Raw genomic sequence first — 20,674 nt, 5'->3', positions numbered from 1 at the left:
CTTGTCTATTTTCATCTGCCATTCTCATCTCAGCCCTGCTGTAAGGTCATAGGGTTTGAGGCTGTCAAAGGAAGAGTCCCTATACATTTTCTGCTGTGATGTCACAATACTGGGCCCAACCCTCCTGGCTCTGCCACTGGGAGAAATCCCAACTCCTGAGTCGGGTACGATGCCTTTGTGAAATCTCTCGGCTCTTTAGATATACAAGTCAGACGTGAAGCTCTTCTTAGGTGACTTCTTCACTGATCCACACCATAGCCATCCCTTCTCCATTTACTGATCCCCAGGTTGGGAAGAGTGCAGGGCTCTGAAAAGGCTGGATGCCCACACAGCATTGGCACAGACGGCCCACTCTGCCCAAAAGGCCCTAAGAGGGCTGCAGGAGGGCCCGGCTCTTATCCAGCTCTGCTGGCATTTCACCATGACCTTGGGAAAGTGCCTTGGTTCTCTGTTCTCATTTCTCCCAGCTGTGTAGAAGGGAATCGTGATAGCCGTCCCTGGGCAGTGTTCATAGCATAAAAGACATTCTGAGGCTCTTGAGAAGAAAGGCGTTATGCACAGGGTGGGGATGTCACTAAGTAGAGATTTCACGTTTACAGGCACTCATCGAATGCCTAGTATTATTCTACAGAAAACGTATGTGGGCGGTGGTGTTTTTGTTTGTTTGCTTGTTATCAGAAGCCCCACTGCAGTGGACTTTCGTCTTCCCCATCAGTTGCACATGCCTGGAAAGCCGTGACATGTGCCCAAAGCTGAGTTAGAGGAACAGTGATGTTACAGAGGGGAGACATGGGAAAGGGATTTTTTATTTATCAAGATATAAACTATTGACATCTAATTAAAAAAATTTTTTTTAAATGAACAAAGATACTTATGGTTACTGCCTCCAACTACCTCAGTTCCAGGTCTCCAGGGTGGTAGGGTCTTAATAGAGCTGTCCAGGGTCCCTGGTGTAAACGCCCCGACAAGGACGAGCAGGGAGCAAATTGTTTCCTGTACTTGTCTTGTGGCTTCCATTAGACTTAAACATGGAGGCTGCATGCTATAATGGGAAAATCTTCACTTTTACTCACCGAATCCTAGGCTCAAATGCGGCCCTGCCATTTACTTGGGTAATTTGCTTAACCTCTCTGAATCTCCCTGTCCTTGTTGTCCTGAGGGCCGAATGCGTGACCGATATAAAATTCTTGGCACACAGTAGGCGGTCAGTCACCTCAGTCTCCTCTCCCCTTCCTTCAGGGTAAATATCGCCAGAACAATCTCTCCCCCGTCTTCCCCCCAGGATCTGAAATGTAATGGGCACATAATTAATTTTCAGTAGTAAGTGAATCACGAACTGCGCTGTTTACAGGCTATCCTAAAGCTAATTTCACATTGGTGAAAATCTGATAGATGCTCTGCAAAATGAGAGTGCTGGGGACGAGGGAAGGATTGATGTCATCGACATCACTGAACAAAGTCAGACTGGGGCTAGCACTGAGATGAATTATGCCAGGAAAATGTGTTCTCTGGGCCAAAGGGTAAGACATTGGACAGAAAATCAGCCCCTCAGTGAGAGAGCTGACAGAGGTTTTCTGGATAGAATCAGGCCAGGCCAGGCCAGGCGGGGCCTGAGCCACCAGCTGGGGCCATGGCACTGTCAAGTCCTTGCGATCCAACGTCATCAGGACATTAATCACCAATTTGGGCTTGGACAGGCAAATGGAAACATGGTGACGCACTGGAGGAACACAGGGACAGCATTTGGCCAAGCTTGACATATAGTACAAGTTTTGGCCTTTTTCTTAGAAGAAAAACCAAACAGCTCCCCAGATTCACCAGGCTCTCAGCTCTTCCTTAGCTGCTGGGGAAATGCTGTGGGGAAGCTGGGTGGCAGCAAAGCATGGATTTCAATACGCTCCCCCTTTCCATATAAAGGAACACTATGCAGCCACAAACAATGATAAGATAGATCTATAGAGGCTGGTAGAGAAATCTGTCTATGCTCTACTGTTGCATGAAAAAAGCAAGTTGCATGAAATAGCGTGACCTTACTTTTAAAATTAATATTCATTCATACATATCTATATATCTATTTGGTTGTATATATCTATAGAGAAGTCTAGAAGGAAATCCTCCAAACTGTTAACGATGATTACTTATAGGGATTTAGAGGGAGTGGCTTACATTTTGTACACTTCTGTGTCATTTGATTGTTTATATAACAAACGTGCATTACTTGCATAATAATTTTTTTTCTTGACGAAGATTGGCTCTGAGCTAACATCTGTGCCAGTCTTCCTCTATTTTGTATGTGGGTTGCTGCCACAGCATGGCTTGACGAGTGGTGTAGGTCTGCGCCAGGGATCCGAACCCACAAACCTCGGGCCGCCAAAGTGGAGTGCATGAACTTAACCACTACACCACCAGGCCAGCTCTGCATAATAATTTTTAAATAAAATTTTAGTTTAGTTTCCTCTTCCAGTTTCCCTGAAAACAGTCACTGAACATATGCAGTAAGAAGCTTGGGATAACTCATATTCAGCTCAAATTTTAATGAGCATCTACTCTGGATGCAAGGCGGGGTTCCTACTCCAGACAGATGAGCTGACAGATACTCAGGTACGTAGTTCACTGTAATAGGAGGCAGCCCGAGGCAAGGGCTGGATAGATGCTTTGATGCTCTGCGCTGTTGTTTGTGGAGGGCCTACTATGTGTGGGCACATTACAATTCTTCTCTCAGTAACTCCTTAGGGTTGACTCATTCAGTCAACGAATACATGAGCACCATAATGTGTTAGGAAATGACTAGGTGCCTGAGTCACATTAGTGAAGAAATAGACACCATACCTGTTCCATGTCATCTTACAAGTGAGAAGTTTAGAGAAGTTAAGCAACTTTCTCAAGTGACTCAGTTAATAATAGAAAAGGAGCAGTTAATTTTGATACTGGTGATCAGGAACACCTCCCCGAGGGAAGTGACATTTGAACCTCACCTTAAAGAAGGAACAGGATCTGGACAGACAGGCAAGGGGGCACTCCAAGCCAAAGGACCTTGCAGGTAGGGGCCAAAATGGAAACACACAAAGCAGATCTGGGGCACAGTGATGGTTCCAGAGAGACTTGAGGGGAGGGGTGGAAGGGGAATTGGAGAGAAATCAGCCTGGGGAATGGGCTGAGGTCAGATTATGCAGGGCATGAATGCCTATTAGCAGTTTGAACTTTATCCTGACGGCCACAGGAAGCTCATAATTCTGTTGTTGTTTCCCTCAAGGGAGTGATGGGATCAGACAAGCTTTAGAAAGCTTGAGGGGAAGAACAGTGTCGCTACAAGTCTCTAGAGCCAGTCTGCCTGGGTTTGTTTCCCAGCCCTGTCACTCACAAGCTCTAGGATTCTAGGCAAGAGACTTAACTTCTCTGCCTTAGTTTCTCCATCAGTAAAATGGGAATATGATAATAGTGCCGGCCTCAGAGTGATTTTAAGAATTCAATGTCCTAATATAGGAGAGATTCACAGGAGTGTTGGGTGCACCATGGCAATAAATAAATGTCAGTTATTACTCTTGTTTCTCTGGTGTCTGTGTCAAGGATGGAGTGGGATGAGATGGGAGGCAGGAGGCCACTGAAATTGTCCCAGTGAGAGATGAAGTCTTGAACTAAGGCCGTGAGGATGGAGAGAATGAAAGCACGGAAACAACATGGGAAAGAATGGACAGGAACAGGTGACTGACTAGCCAAGGGGGAGAGGGAGGGAGGAGCCCAAGACGACCTGGGTTCCTAGCAGAGGTGATGAGAGGACGGGGCAGCCAGCAGAGCAGTGACTGCAGTAAGGAAGGCACCAGGTCTGGACCGGGCCATGTGAACTTCAGGTGACTGGGAAACTCACATATAGACATCCATCAGGTCCACTCAAAGATTTCATTTGAGTGAAAAACAAAGGCACTTCTGTTTTATGCTCAGCATCTCTGGACCATGAGTTCTGTAGTCTCAGGATGTGCCTGAGGAAAAACAGGAGCAGGACCCCAGCCTGAGCAGGCCCTAAAACAGCATCTGCCCTTGGGTCCCTTCCCCCGCCCCCCACTGCCCACCAGGTGTACCCTGTGTTAATAAACAGTCAAGCCGCTCTAAATTAAGTCTGAATCTTACAAATAGACCAGAGGCTTGATCTAGCCTGTCTGGCCTTCTGCTGGAAATACCACATTTCCAAAAAGAGCCTCAAAAATGTTCTTCCAATTAGCTATTTACCTACCAATTCTCTTTTGAACTCTTAAACACACAAAAAAAGCAAACAAACCATTCAAAATAAAAACTAACAAAAGTCAAATACCACAATAAGTACCTGGAGAGAAGAACGGGGACTTACCCATGAGCAGCCTGGGTTCCACGGGAAGCCCGAGCACACGCTGCGCTTCTCATGAGCCTGTTCCCCTGAAACTCAGGGGTGATGATGGATGATAACACCTCCCTCGGGGGTTGTTAAGGTGAAGCAATATTGCAAAGCCAACTCAATAAATGTTAGGTCCTCCCTCCTCTCAGTCAGAAGGGTGAAACCAACGGGGATGTAAAGTTATGCATTATTAGTTTCCAATAATAGGACTATGATTCACATTATTTTACTCTAAACTACCCAACAACATAGTCTGTGAGCCCCATATTCTCTGTATTCACATCAGGAATTTGAGAAGAGTCGCCCTTTGATAGAAATCCACACAGATGGGGAGGGCCTCCTTGGGGCTCCATAAGGGAAGAATTTTGAGGGAGACAGAGGGTCAAGAGAGGAGCTCGGCTCACCTGCACCTGGTATCAGACATCTGCATGCCAGAAACGGGGCAGGTAAAGGAGCCATCGGAGACACGTGGTCACGCTTGATAAAACAGCGACAGAAACAAGAAAACAACAATGTTTTTTAATGACAGAAAGCTCCTTTTATTTCATCTTCACAGAACTTGTTATTTATTTTTATTCTATTCTTTATTTATTTTTGCTGAGGAATATTGGCCCTAAGCTAACGTCTGTGCCAATCTTCCTCTTCTTTTTGTAGGTGGGTCGCTGCCACAGCATAGCCACCGACGAGTGGTGTAGGTCCACGCCCGGGAACCAAACCCCGGGCCGCTAAAGCAGAGTGCGCTGAACTTAACCACTAGGCCACGTGGCCGACCCCAGAACTTTTTATTTTTTAAGAAAGTAATTTCATAGAAGTATAATGAGGTACACTTGAAATTTATACGTTATAAACCAATGTTACCACAATAAAAAAAAAAGAAAGGAATTTCAGAGCTCCTGATTCCTTTCTCATTTGGGACCTAACTCCTGATGTAATGATTCTCGGCAATCTAAAAGGCATTGCTATTCCCAGTAGTTGGTGGAGGCCACAGGCCAGGATCTCAGCACAGAGGCCAGCATTCCTTCAGGGTACAACCCTGTATGGTAACCCCTTTGGAACAACTACCTGGAACTGCTGGGGGTGAGGGTCTCCCCTGTGGTGCACAAGGGCCCAAGAGAAAGGCCAGAGTTCAGGGGTGCCTCGCATGAGCTGCAAGCACAGGGTCAGGGGAGGAGACAGCAGAGGTGGACACCAGCTTGGAAAGGTCCTCATCTGAGCCCTAAAGGCGAGAGCAGTCCTCCACCTCTCCTCCTGGAGGCTGGGGAGCTGAAAAGTTTGTCCTGTATGCTACATAAGTCACATCCACGTGCAGGCAGAGCACTGGGGGTCCCTGCAGAGAATTCCCTTGGATAGAAGGCAGGACAGGTAAGAACCCAAGCAGACAGGAGCTTGAGCCGTCCTGCCTCCCAGCGCCTACCGCCCTTCACTGCAAGTGCACGGGCTCTGTGTCAGGCAGACCTGGGTCCCAGTCCCGCTCTGCCATCTTTTGCATGTTGCTTGCTCAAGGTTGTTTGAGCCTCAGTTTCCTTGTCTTTAAAGTGGGGATGACTAGGTGGTTGTGAGGACTGAAGGAGATAATGCATGTAAATCTCACTAGCCATTGCTGGGGGACTAGAGGTGTGTCCCTCACTGTCCCCAAGCTCACATTTAAGAAGCTCTTCCCATGCTGGGGCCACGGGTGGGTGAGAGAGGCTTCCACTGAAAGAGGCATGACCAGAGCATAAACAGAGGGACTTCCTCCTCCCCAACACATTGTCCCCAGGGTCACTGTCTCCTTGGGAGGGGCATTCACTTGGGGACTCTCACAGGGTTTATTCTGTTCTCCTGCTTCAGTCACTGAGGCTCCTGGCCTGAATTTCACCAATTTACTATGTGACTCCATTCTATCAAAGCACCCTCCTTTTCTCTGTGGCCCCAAAACACTAATAAGGCAGCTATACCTCCCATGTCTATTACTGGGCACAGACACATCTCATTCCAGCCCAGACTCAGGGCCCAGGCTGCTTGGGTTAATTCCTGAGTGACAGTGGTCACCGGCAGGCTCTGAACCCAGAAACCCCCAAAAGAGGACACTCAGATGTGATCCAAGTGGCCACCGTCTCCCCAGGCCCAGCCTCCCTGTGTTTCCTCTTTCCTTATTTGTCTGGAGGAGCCAGGAGTGGGTGGACGGAAGGCTCCAGTCGTCTGGATGACTCATTTCCTCCTCAGAATCAAGAGCGTGTGTTGGTGTAAGAAGGAGGCTCACAAGGGGGGCGCCGGATGCCCCTGGAAGCAAAACAGCAAGTGAGGGTGTCTCTGAGCAGTAAAATGAAATGAGATTCAACATTTATTAAGCACCCAGTATATATAAGTTCTTTGGGAAAGAAAAGAGCAAGCATGAGGGAAAGAGCCATTTCATCCATTTATTATATACAATATTAAGGCACAAGTTTAAGCAGCAAAGGAGAGGGAAATCTTTGGCTGACCAACAGTATCAATATTTGCTGTGGGGGACACGCTGTGTTCCTGGACACCCCCCCAACTCTGTACACAGACCCACTGGCTGTGCAGCTCTGCACACCCCCTGCAATACAGACCAGCAAGACAAAGATGCCAAAAGGTACACCACAGTCCGCTGGAGAGCACACAGCACACTGCCACCAAGCACAGCGACACACACGCGGCAGGCGGAAAGAGCGGTGGCAGCAGGGCTGTCAAGTTTTGGCTGAGGTCGGTGCACGCGCCTGCCTTTGGTTTACAGAATTTCACACAGCTTCTGTAAGTGTCCCATTGAGGAGGGGGTTCCACTGTCCCTCCACAAAAGGGGAAAACACCTTAATTCAAAGAAAACCACCGTGGATAAAACTGCTTACATTCTGTTTTGTAATAAATACTTACAGGTGTCTACATGTGAACAGAATCCTAGGCAAAATCACACGTCAACACACTACTGGGCATCAAAACTTCAGGAGCTGATACAAGAAAATGCTGGCTATGTACTTCATTATATTGAGAACAGAATTTTAATTCTGTGAAGAAGCAAAGTTTCATGACAAAGAAACACCTCAGTCACAGCATAACGTGATGATAACATGCACTTAAGTATAACACGGTTTTACAGAACGCCTACTGGAGGTCTATGCTAATGAATATGTGCTGACATCTGTGTGTATGCAGAGATGTGAACACACACGAGGCATGGCAGGAGAAGCACTTTCTAAAAATGAATCTACTAGAAGTTACGGGTACTAATGACTACTATCCTCCTTTGAAGTGGTCACTTTGAGAGGCTCTAGAGGCCAAAGATTCATTCCAAGGAACATCTTAGGAACTTTATTTTTAAAAAAGCTAAAATGGTGTGACTTACCTTAATCACCCATCTTTATTTATCCAACTGAGTGAAGGACTTGGGCTTATTTCCAAACTTAAGTCCATCCTCCAAGGATGAAGATTTCTCATCTCTAAGCATAATCAGAGGAACGTGCCAGGCCCCCAAAGGCCATTCCAATAGAGGCGTTCACAAAATGTTTCTACTCAGGCAACAGTGCAGTAATCAGTATAGAGTCTCCCAAAGGGTCATCTTTTAAGGAGGGTGGGGTGAGATGAAACATTTGGATCGTCTGGATATTAAGAAAAGAAATTCAATACACAACCTTATAGTTATAGTCATACCTCATATGTATGCACTGACATATACACATCTTTATATACCATTAAATTACTAAACGAGAAAAGGGTACACTACTTGAAAGGAAGAGAAAAAAATTGCTCTTTAGTTCCAGAAGAAATCCATTTACTGAAATGCTGACCTTCACATGCTCCCAGCTGATCAGCTTCTGGTAACTTCTTAATTACTCTGCCCATCTCCCCTGGAGCCACACATCAGAGGCAAACCCATTAAACAATCCTCACATTAAATGAAGACATTTGAAACACACTGATTAATTAGCAAGAAAAAAGAAAAGAAAACCAACATTTATAAAGCATATGCCATGGCTGCCTCAGGTTTGGGGATGTGAAGAAGCCACCATGGGCTGGATACTCTCTGGCTACTTAAAGCTTTCACCGTTTAAGAACGTTCGTGGGCTCTCAGTGACCATGGCCCGGTACTCCTTTGTTTAGGAGGAGAGCACGGTCATTCGGAGCACACAGAAACACACTCCACTGGCTCCAGTGCAGACATGGAGCAGGACCTTGGTTTTGGAAAACGCACCTCTCTGCTCAGCATAGCGCTCTGCAGTCTACGCGTGAGCTCCCTACCTTGAAAGCTTTTAAACCCCCAATCTATTCTTCACTGCCGCCTCGGCACCCAGCCTCACCGACGTCTGCGTTCACCTCGGCCTCTGGGACTCAGAAAGCTGCTGGGTAGGGAGAACTGCTCACTCCATCAGCACTCAGCACGAAGGCGCTTCAGCCACTGCATCCTGAGGATACAGGTGGCCGGGTGCAAACCCGGGAGAGAGCAAACAGGAGTGACGACCAGCTTCTCTACAGGGGGTGTTCCCACAGCCTTCTCCCTGAGCACCAGAACCACTGCATCCTCTGTTCCGAGTCCACTACTTATTTGGAGCAACTGTCTCGATATCCAACCCGAGCCCTGTGCAGCCAAATTCACACCGCTCCAAAGAACAAGCCCTGCAGGGCTGAAGAGAGGAGGCCCCCCGCTCTCTGTCCTCCACTCAAGGCCCGGGGTGGCATGCGGCAGCCCTGTCCCACATGCCTGCTTGGAACAGGCTGAATGCAGCACTGTCAGTAGCTACCAACTTCTGGGAAGCAGAAGAAAAGCTAAGAGAAGAAAAGGCTCAGACAAGGCTCTGCACACACTCTGATATTTTTGCAAAATGTGTTTCCTGGCAGCTTAGCTCGATGGACCTGTTGATAGGAATAGCTCTTACATAGAGAACCATCTACTTAGTCAAAATGTCAGGTTAGAGACCGGAATCCAGCAACATCTCCTATGCCATATAATACCCTGTGCAGCACACCCAAACTGCCTGATGACACAGTCAACGGGGAAGCAGAATTACTCTGGCATGTTTCTTCACACAGAGCCAAAGCCTTGACCCTTTACCCTGAGACAGGATCCCCAAGTTCCACAGGCAGACACCCCGGGAAGTTCTGAAGAAGTCCAGGCTGCTGGACAACAGGTAAGCGCTTTTTAGATGTATTTTGTAACCTTGCTTATAATGGAACACAAGGATTTCCAACTATGCCTGGTGTTTATGGGCAATTCTAGGAGTTCTGGATTTTAGTCCTATTTCTTAGCTCCCGAGAGGTGCGGCAGCTGTGTGTGTGTGCATGTGTGCACACGCGTATATGTGTGTATGTGCACACGTGCCCACATCACAGACGTGGCAGATGGTTATTATCCCCACGTCTGGGCAGTCCAGCCTGTGACTAAGGCACGGCTCGTCTCCCGAACACTTGGTGCAGATCCCAGCCTCTCCCGGCTGCCAGGCTCTGGGAAGGGACTTAACCTCCCCACACCCAGCTTCCTCCTCTGTGAAATAAGAATAATAAACTTGTCCCTGCTCCCCAGGTGGTTTGAGGACTCATTCAAAGGTACTTGCCACAGTGCTTGCATCTAGTCAGCACTAACTTTCTGAAAATCAAACAAGGTATATTGTAAACTGCCCAGAGTGCAGGCAGAGCGGGTGCTCAGTATTTGCCATCCTTTCTCCTATCTGCAAGCAAGGCTTCGAGAAAGCTATAAGGATAATAAGTATTGGGGGGCCCTGGCTCAGCAGGAAATCTCCCTTAAAAGAAAACTTTCTAAAGTTATAGATCTCTTCTTATGGAAGAGTCTCAGCAGGTTAGAATAAAAAATGATTGACAAAAGACCACAGCACAACTGAAAAATGGTGGTGTCTGTGTTTGCACTCAGACAGTTAACACGCCTGACAACTCAGGGGGACCAAGGAGAGCAAGTGGCCTCGTGCCTGAGCACAAGGGCAAGGTGTGCTGGAGTATAAAGACAAGGATTGGGGGGACTGGGCTGCGGCTCTTGCTCTTACTCGCTTCTCAGGGAGACACCCCAAGTTTGGGATGGCCTAGACGTGGGCGGTGGGGGCTGGCAGAAATGACTTGCCCTCCTATCTCTAGACACTTTCCTTCCTGGTCCATCCCCAACATTAATCAGGAGTCAAAATGTCCTTGAGAGAGTTAGTTGCCATCAACTGAACCTCATCAGCTGTGAAAAACGATGAGACAGAGATGGGGGGCCCTCTGCTCCATCTCCACCCTCATCCATACACAATTTTTCCCCTGTGATGTGACAAGGCCTCCCTGCTCTCTCCACACCCCAGGGCACTAGGTGAGCTACTCTGGTTTACCAGGCTGCACAATACTCTGTGGGACTAAAGGAGGCAACGTGCATGAAGCGTAAGCCCAGCGCCCACTGCAGGCAGAGCTTGGGAAGAGTCAGTTCCTGCTTATTCTGCCATGCTGGGTGGCTCGGAGGGCCCTCCGGCCAAAGCCATTGGTTTCCTCCCTCCCCCTCTCCAGCCTACACCTGTCATCCTTCTACCACCTCAATGTGGGGAGGCTATAACTTCTCCCAGGTTACACCCCAAAGACCAACCCCAAAATAAGCCTCCCAAGCAAAATGTCCCAAGAATGTTGTCTTCAGGGTCTCATTTAGGTTGGACTTGAAAAAGTCTCAGATCCAGGGCTTTTTTTCCTCTTCCCTTTAGTAAGCATAAGGAAAGGGACCTGGGAAAACACAGAACCAGCTGACCTGGAGGGAAGAAAATGTCAGGACCTGGTAAGAGCATGTGATGGCCTGATTGGCTTCTCTTCTTTTCTGACCTAGCACCTCCTAGATTTGTAAAGAAAGCTGATGTCTGCGGAGTCAGATGGGAAACATCACACACGGGCATAAGAGGCCCACTACCTCACTCACTCCTGGCTCTTTAACATGGTATTTCTGTCTTACGTTGACAACTTGCTGCAAACTGAAACCTCGAAAAACCTGATCACACTGTATATATACTGGCCTGTTAGGTTATAACACAAGTTCATGGTGGAGAAAAACTCATGTGTTAACACACATGCGCTGATACTCACAGAAATCCGTGTGCTCAACAACAGCGACCAGAGGAGTGCAGGGGGTGGGGAGAGTGGTGACTAGGCTCGTGAGCCACAAATACTAGAAAGTGGTACAAGCTGCTGGTGAGATTCTGGATGCGAGTCAGCCAAGTGCCACACATTTCCTGGAGTGCAGTCCTGAAAGTCTTACCCCAACAGAGCAACGGGGTGGAAATACCAAATTCTGTGCAAGAGAAAAGCCAGGGCCATGATCTTAATGCAAGATACCACAGTGGCCATGGATCTTCCGCCTCGTCTGTCAAGGCTTACCTAGTGCACAGTCAGAATGAGATTAACACTGCAGCCCAACCACTCCCAGGTGGAGGAAGCACCCAGGAAGCCAGGGTGTGGCTTTGTCCCACTGGTCACTATTAAACACAGCAGGAATGGTGGCAGTTCAGATACTGCTCTAACAAAGCCCAGGCCTAAGGAATTCTGCCATGTCTTATTAAAAAGTGGAAAAAAATGAAGGAAAAGAAGAGTAAAATGAAAGAGAATAAAGCAGAGACAGAGATGAACTCAGAGAAGTTAGGGAGGATGAGCACCAAGGCCATAACACTCCCATCGTGCTTAGAAAATACTGCTGAATCCAGAAAAGCTAAGAAGCCCCCACATCTCCTGAAAATCCAAACCAAGCAGGTAATTAGGTGAAGACCGCCCTTTAAATTCCCCATCATCTCTGGACACTTCTTCTCACTGCCACACCCACACACATTGACAGGATGCCCCATGGATGGTACAGGTGATATTACATTATGTCAAGATGGGCTCACTGAGATTTCTAGGAGGTTCTTCTTAAACAAAACAAGCTAAGAGGCAAGGAGAATGGGATATTCCAAGGAATATCCATGTTTAGGTTTATCTGTTTATAACCAGAGAATGGGTACACACAACCCTCCCCAAGAGATACATTTTCTGTACAATACAAAAATTCAACTTCCTACTTCTGTTTCCAAACCTACATGCATCTTCTCTCTTCCACCATATGCAATAAAAGTCCATACCATTCTCTTCATCTTCAGTCATGTAGGCCTCCTGTGTTTTTTTTTCTGAACATTTATAAAAAGTGTTCTTAGTAATCTGAAATCCTTATCAGTTCAAATCATTTCTGATTTCCCATCCACAACCTTCTCGATCTTTCCTCTCCCTCTCTGCCACGTTCCTCGTTTGTCAATGTTCTGTTACGGAATTCAGCAGGGAGGCCAATGTTAGATGAGAACTTCCATCATCTCTCCGTCAGGAAACTCGGGCTTGTGGAGCAAGCTGCTGACGCGGCCTTTGTGCTCGGGTGACTTCCCATGGCCAAGAGAGTTCTCTGCCAAACAGAAGGGACACATCAGCAGCCCGTTCTTCAAGGAGGCACATGGGTCTTACCAGTTCTCTCTAAAGTGGAACCATTTCAAATACCACCACTCACCACCAGTGTATGTAGGGAAGGCCAGAGAATCCCACCCACAGTGGAAAAAGATAAATGACTGGCCCTGGGATTCAGATACAAATAACAGAACCAGGATGGTGATGGGAGAGGATTAAGTGGGTGAAGATGGCATTGGGACTTTGTGGGGAGCCCCTCACGCCCGCTCTCCCTCCACTCTATTCAAAACTACTGAGTTCGCACCATGAGCTGGTACTTTTCGCGTGCTCCCTGCCTTCCCTGTAAAGTGTATCCCAAGAATTAAATCTCCCAAAAATGACAACGCTATATTTACTTGTCTGTTCTGGAGAATGAAAATAAAGAGCCCCCTTGCAGGAAACAGTTAATTTGTGTCCCCAATAGCCCCCGCCTCCTCAAAAGAATTCCCAGAGAAGGCTATCCCCATGACCAAGATTAGTCCAAAGCCAAGTCTCTTCTTTCCCCCGGACATTTCTGGACTCATGGCAAAGATCACATCTCCCAAGCTGTTGCCTCTTAAATATTTCAAAGCAACTCATCAGTACTGGCCTGAGCACTGTGCCAGAAGTTCACGTATTACGCAGTTAAATCTACCTTCTCCTTCAATCAAGAGGTACCACAACCCCAAATCCTGACGAGTAAACACCTTGAAGGCAATGTCTGTGTACCCGATGCCTCTGATGTCCCTGGTGCCTGGAACTAGCTCTCAACATACTGGAGGGAACTAATCCCCTAACATCTCTCGGAGGGTCTCTTTTCACCCTTTGGGGAAAGGGTTGGTTACCAAGCATACATTAAAAGAGTTCACTCAAATCGTATACTCATTTAAATGGTAACAAATTAGGAGTGTCTACATACATATTACTCCCAACAGAATAAAGAGCACACACAGCCTGAGTACATTAGGGTAGCCATAATCATAAAACCCCATGAAGTGAGAGCCAACCGCACCCCTGCTCCCTCCCCAGCTCAACAGAAGGCTCCCTCTCTCAGGCCAGAGAGCTCACTGGTTTCCGAGTGTGAAAGGAGGTGGGAAGCTCGTACCTGGTTTCTCTGCAGCCCCTTTGGCCGCTGGGTGTCTCAGGACTGGGCTGTTGGAAGGGGTCGCGCTCAGCCGGCCGCGGTTGGGCAGGGAGGCCATGCTGGGCCAGAAGAGTTCAGCGCTCTTGTCTGTCTGGGTGCTGCTGTCCTTGCTGCCCGTCTTGGCGTGGGCGCTGCTGGCAGACGTGGCAGAGGTTGTGGGGGCCAGCGCTGCGGCGGGTGGGGTGGGCAGCACGGGGGTGGAGGCGTGTTCATGGTGCTCCTTCCCCAGCAGCAACCCTGAGGGCGGAAGGACAGTTTTTTCAATGCCGTTCTTTAAAAAAACACAAAACCCTAGTCTTGGAGGTTATTTGCTCCTTTACTGATGATTGCTTCATTCATTCATTCATTCATTCATTCATTCACCAAGTTCATTTATAAGCACTTGTTATGTGGAGGGAATTAAAAAAAAAATGAAAGACCTAGTCCCCTCCCTAAAAATTTATAGGTTTTTTTTTTTTTTCCGGAGGGAACGAGGAGTTGTCAAATAAACTGCTTATAATATAATAATTAGTGGGATATAATTATTCTCAGGGTAGTATGGAAAAACAGAGAAGAGGTGCCAAATAGCCAGTGTAGAGGGGTGGGGGGCATTCTTTCAAGGTTTTCTAGAGATGAAGTTTCCTTTGGCCCAGGAGGGCTGGCCTTGAGCAGTGGTTGTGGGCCTAAGAAAAACTGAAGGCTGGATCACATGGTATTTCCATTTTTAATTTTTTGAGGAATCTCCATATGATCCAGCTATTCCATTTGTAGGTATTTATCCAAAGAACACAAAAACGCTAATTCAAAAAGATGTATGCACTCCTATGTTCATTGCAGCAACATTCACAATAGCCAAGATGTGGAAGCAACCTAGGTGCCCATCAATGGATGAATGGATAAAGATGTGGTATATATACACAATGGAATACTACTCAGCTATAAAAAAGGATGAAATCGTGCCATCTGAGACAACATGGACGGACCTTGAGGGTATTATGCTAAGTGAAATAAGTCAGATGGAGAAAGACAATTACCATATGACTTAACTCATATTTGGAAGATAAACAAACAAACAAATACCTAGTTAGGGAGATCAGATTGGTGGTGACCACAGGGGACAGGGGTGGAGGGAATGTGAAAAGGGTAAGGGGTCACATGTGTACGGTGACGGATGGAAACTAGACTTTTGGTGGAGAACATGATGCAGTCTATACAGAAGTCGAAATACAAGGATGTACACCCGAAATTTATATAATGTTATAACCCAATGTGACCTCAATTAAAAAAAAAAAAAAAAACGGAAGGATTCCCTGGTCCTAGACAAGGTCCCATTGGCCTGCTGCTCTTCTGAATAGCCAATAATTCCACCCCACTCTTGGTAACGGATGGTCTCTCACAGGCCCGGGTTCAAACACAAACACACTTCCTGGTCAGAGCAACGCTGAGTGGTGCACATTATTCCCCAAAAGAGATCCCTGCAGCACAGAGCCATGGCCCCCACGAAGCGGGAAGCCAGCTGGGCTCCTCAGGGCCACTTAGCCTTCTTCGTCCTCCCCACCCCAAGAATCGAGAGGCTGCAGTGGGAAGAGGGCGTGCTGGCTAGGGAAAAGGGACACACAATGTGCAGTGCTGTCCCTTTACCTCAATGTCTTCCTGCAAAGCTGGACAGGAGAGCAACTTTTTTATTTTTAATTTTAATTTTTTTTTTTGCTGAGGAAGATTAGCCCTGAGCTAACATCTGTTGCCAGTCTTCCTCGTTTTTTTCTTGAGGAAGATTAGTCCTGAGCTAATCTTTCTGTAGCAGTCTTCCTCTACTTGTTACATGTGGGTCACCGCCACAGCGTGGCTGACAAGGCGTGTAGGTCTGTGCCTGGGATCCAAACCCGCGCATCCGGGCCACCGAAGTGGAACGTGCTGAACTTAACCACTATGCCGTGGGGCTAGCCCCCACTTTTATTTTTAACTAGTGAAATACGGCACACATTCAGAAAAGTGCCAGCACTCCAGAACACTGGCCTATAGAAAATGTGGTAAGTACAACCACGTATTTGTTCCCTTATCTTAACTAGCCAGCAATTCATACAGTCTCCCTGCCAGGGCTGTTTCAAGGTGCCCATTCATAATGCAACGCAGAGCAATTCAGTTTGTCTACAGCAGTGCTTCTCAAAATGTAACGTGCATTTCAATTACTTTGATATATTGTTACAATGAAGATTTGATTCTGTGGGTGGGGCCTGAGACTCTGCACCTCTATCAAGGTCCCAGGTAATGCCAGAGCTGCTGGTCCATGGACCACACTTTGAGTAGCAATGGTCTTTGGCTATGTGCTTCATACACATCTCACTTCATATTTCACAACACTCCTATGAGACAGGTCCCATGTTATCCTCTGTCTTACAGAAAAGGAAATGAAAGCTCAGAGAAATTAATATCTCACAACTAAGGAGTAGCAGACATGAGATCCAAACCCAGCTGTGCCTGACTTTAAGTCCAACCTGCATTCTTTCCACCTCATCACTCTGCCTGTCAAAGCTCCACAGTCCAACAACGATGTTCTTGTGGAACTAAGTTACTAGCCAGTCATCTCATCTGGGAGCCCCTGAGCCTTCCGGAAGGAATATGCTGTCACCTCTACCTCCTTCCAGAGCCCGTCTGGCAAGAAATTGTGGAAACGTTTTGGGAACTATGCAGTGACCCGTGACTGTGTGCCTCTGCCTGGCAAGTCAGAGAGTCCCTCTCTGTTTCTGTGACATGAGGACACCAATTACAATAAGGAGGAGGAGTACCAGTGCAGAGAACACAGCAACCCTTCCTACAGACTGCGTCCTCAGGCTCCCAGGCCTGGTTTAGACGTGCCAAATGCTGGGAGATACAGGCACAGACATCAGAGGAATGCCTGCCTGGTTGGACATCATAAACTGGCCTCTGCCAGGGAGGTTTCCATCAGAGCTGAGCACATTTCAACTGCTTCACCAGGCCTGTCTGAGCATCACCTCCCAGGCTCTGTAACTGGGGTGAGGAGCTAAGCGTCCTTGGGAGAGTCTTTGATGATCCCAGCTGCTGTCCACACACATCCTCTTTGAAGTACATTTCCTTGGAGGGCAGGGGCTGCTGAAGCGACCTGTGGAGGGACTTCAAACAGAGTTTCTGGCTGAGCACTTTCATCCTCCAGCTTTGTCGGGTTCATACTGGAAGCTCTTATCCCCTTTGGCACGGAGCAGCCAGGCTCCTCTGATGTCCTGTGCTGAGGAAAACTGGCTCTCGGCTCCACAGAGAAACAAAACACATTCTGACCCAGAGAAATGCATCAAAGAGGGGCCAGACCCCTGGAGTTGCCAGAGTGCAGGGGAAGAGAGCAGAGGACGTGCGTGTGGGAATGCTGCCTGCTTCCTCTCCAGACTCAGCTCGAATGGTCAACCGGCCCCGCCCTCACCCCAGGAAACCCATTCGTGGCTAAGCCCACATCTGCGGAATTCTCCTCAACATTCTGCCTGTGCAACAAAAATACAACAAACACCACCACCAACAACCCCTTAGGCTCGAGAGCACTTCTTCCAAAGTGCTTTCTCCCCGTTATCTCATTTTGCCCTCACCACAGCCCCATGGGGGAAAGCAGGGCAGCCATCACCCTTTTCTAGACATGGAGGCAGAGGTGGAGCGGTCCCACAACTGGTCTGGGGCAGAGCCAAGTTCAGAGGCTGACGTCTCTGGGCTTTTCCTATTAGGACATTTTATGTTGTAGCATCTCCTCAACTTTCAACGATAATGATAATAGCTATATTGAGTCAACCCAGGGCTAACGGCTGCTCCGGTGGCATAGCCTTTGCTTCCACATAGCTCATTTAATTTCCACAACCAAGGTATGATTGAGTATCCTCCCCATTTTACAGATGAGTAAACTGAGACCTGGAGAGAGCCAATGACATTTCTGTGTCCATGAGTGGCAGAGCCAGCCTACTATGGAAGCGTCAGGACTCTCCACCAGATAAGCCTGCCTCTCACTGTTTGAAGGAGGCGAGGCAAGGGGCTCACCTATGCTCCCCTTCCAGGTCTTCTCTTCCTTCTTCTCTTCGGCTAACTGGCTACTGGTAAGAGAGGTCTGGCGAGAGTGGGTCCCAGTGGCTGCGGCAATGGACGGCACAGAGCGGGCAGGCCGCAGGCTTGAGGTGTCGGTCTTCCCGGCATCTTTACGGGATCGCTGCTGAAGGACCTTAATCATGGCATCCTTCTCTATGATTTTGGCATGGAGATTTTTAATACTGTATAACAAAACCAAACCAAACAGTTATAATCAAAAGCCATTTGGCTAAAAGAACTTGAAACGTTTCTGTCAGGCTGCCCAGTGACTTTAATTATAATTCAAGGATAGAGAGTTAAGTGCAATATGAGTCTTCAAACATTTATAATCTGAAAATTGTATAAGAGGGACCTTTTGTAGTGGATCAAAAGGGTGCACCTTCTCTGGCCCCTCAGGAGACTCTGGGACTTCAGTTCAAGTGACTGTGGCTGCCCAGCAGAGACCTCCTGGACCACAGTGTGCTCAGGGACCAACTTAGAGGGTCTAGGATCCCTGACGGTGGGGGCAGGAGGAGCAGAAGGGAAGCACGGAAACTCTGAAGCCTCACACACGGGAGCTTTCCACTGAAGTCAATTTCCCTATTTTCTGAGAAAAAAAAAATTAAAAGATGGACAAGTTTTCTGGGAGAAGATAATTTTTTCCCCAATGGCCAACAATGAGAATCAGAGAAAACACTAGAGTTCTTTTCACAACTTGGACAGGAACTCTCTGAGCCTATCAATGACTCAGCTATTCAGCCCTATTTTCACATCTGCAAAATGAGAGGCTTAGGTTCCCAGGGCCCACGGGGCCTCAGGAGTGGGGGAGTGGGGGTGGCCAGGCTGGTTTTATTATGTCACGAAGCCTGCTGGAAGTCTTGTTTAGCCCATGAGAAGAATGCATTAGCTAAATAAGTTCTTTATTTCTGGCTGGAATATATAAATCCTGACTCAAAAACTCGGAGCCTTTAAAAATATGGTTTCCCCTTTCCAGCTGGTAATGTCTAGAAGGTTATAGAGACAAACATTCAGAAAAAACACATGGGCATCTAAATTCTTCTGTCATTAGCCTCCATCTTAAAACTGCATCTGACAGGAAATTATCCCTCAGGCTCCAGTCCCATCTTGAGCAGAATCTCTTCCTTAGGTTTGAACTTTCCCTTCTCTCTGGGGGAGGGGAATTTTTGGAGAACTCGAGCTTGCAGCTGTTTGGAACAGGAAGGGGCTGGAGTGTGAATGCAAACACCGGGCTGGCAGGCCCCACCAGGGTCTCGAGGTGAGTGTCAGAGCAGAGCCGTGCACACGGCCATCCCTTACGTGTATTCCATGTCCTGACACCTCCTGGTGGCCTGTACCACCTCCTCCTCCTCCTGCCAGATGTGGGCCTCCAGCGAGCTCTCACCATAGCTGCCGTTCCTCGAGTGGTTGATGATCGTCGTGTCCCTGGCAACACAGGACACGCTCAGAGAATGATGCACATGCCCGAGGAGAGACATCCAAGCACCACACTCAAAATCCCTCTCCTCAAACTCCTTCACCCACTTTCCCTCTCTTAAATCCTGGCAAATTCTCTCCTGAAACTGGATAGAATTAAGACAGCACCTAAACAAAACAAAATAAAATCCCCAAATCAAAATTCCCTGCCCTTTCTACTAACGACATTGTATATTAAACCACATGGCATGCTGTGAATACGAACACTACACCTATTGACATACGGATACCATTATTATTATATCTGTTAGTGTTTCTATGCTTGTACCTTTTCATACTTGCTTATCCTTTCTCACTTTCTCAATCAGAGTTAAAGTTTTATTTCTATTTCTCATCTGTATAGCAGCTACTTCAGTATTTCAGAGTAAAATGGAGACTCAGTAAATACTTGAAACTGAGACTGGTCCCTCTTGGACAGTGAGGCTCAAGCAGAAATTCCCTTCACATTTGCCTCCTAGCTCACTTTTCGTTTTATGAGCCCCTGCCTAGGACTCAGGTCCGCTTGGTGTGACACCCACGCTGGGTAGCAGGGCAGAAAAGATGCAAGACGATGTACAGCCTGTCCTTAGCAAGTCCAGTCCAGGGGGTGGAGTGAGGGGAGGGACAGACATAGGTAGATTCAAAAGCAGTGTAGCTGGAAGCAGGTGTCTGACTGAAAAAAACTGGTCAAAGATAACTATTCCTGCCACTGGCTTTGGAAATTTAATTACTCCTAGTTAACAACAATTGGTAAAAATAAGATAACTGAGCAATCTAAGTGATCTAAGTATACTTTAGACTGCAAGGTGCAATGTCTCTGATCAGGGAATACTAAATTAGTAAGAAACGATCTAGTCAAACATTTCACATCTCTTTAACTCCACATTACAATGCTACAATCCTATTTAAAATATTATAGCTCTTTTCTAGAACACTCAAAAACAGCAAAAAAAAAAAGCCCCTTCTTTCATCTCTTTTAGTGACAGCTATCAACAAGTGAGCATTGTTTCCTTCATGCCAGTGACCAGGTAAAGTGTGTTACACCTGGTGTCTCATTTAGTCCTCTGAGCAACTTGTGAGGCAGGTGTTATTATCCTCATTTACAGATAAACAAACGGGGGAGGCGACTTTTCCAAGAACAGCCTGTTAGTGAAGATGGAAACGGATTCAAACCCAGATATCTATAACTCCTGTTTTCTGCATCTTTATGAAGGAGGCCTCAGCAAAGATGCATGAAGATAAAATAAACCAACAGAGACGTG

General features: G+C 47.3%; 1 protein-coding gene across 3 annotated transcripts in view; it reads right to left on the bottom strand.

The window, feature by feature from the left end:
* Nucleotides 1–6,751: 6,751 nt before the first annotated feature.
* AMOTL1 (angiomotin like 1) overlaps nt 6,752–20,674 on the bottom strand; it is a 133,031-nt gene continuing 119,108 nt past the window's right edge. For all 3 annotated transcript variants that reach the window (XM_014785239.2, XM_087433610.1, XM_004427430.3), the window contains 4 exons: nt 19,257–19,382; nt 17,916–18,142; nt 13,866–14,141; nt 6,752–12,743 (listed from right to left, as the gene is read on the bottom strand). In XM_014785239.2, the coding sequence (XP_014640725.1) occupies nt 12,637–12,743; nt 13,866–14,141; nt 17,916–18,142; nt 19,257–19,382 (736 nt within the window). In that variant the 3' untranslated portion in view covers nt 6,752–12,636. The remainder of the gene's footprint in view (nt 12,744–13,865; nt 14,142–17,915; nt 18,143–19,256; nt 19,383–20,674) is intronic.

This window comes from Ceratotherium simum, chromosome 7 (genome assembly GCF_057802395.1).
Source record: "Ceratotherium simum simum isolate JZ-2026a chromosome 7, ASM5780239v1, whole genome shotgun sequence".
NCBI lineage: Eukaryota > Metazoa > Chordata > Mammalia > Perissodactyla > Rhinocerotidae > Ceratotherium > Ceratotherium simum.
The sequence above is the reverse complement of the archived record's forward strand: the minus strand, read 5'-3'. Positions and strand labels throughout refer to the sequence as shown.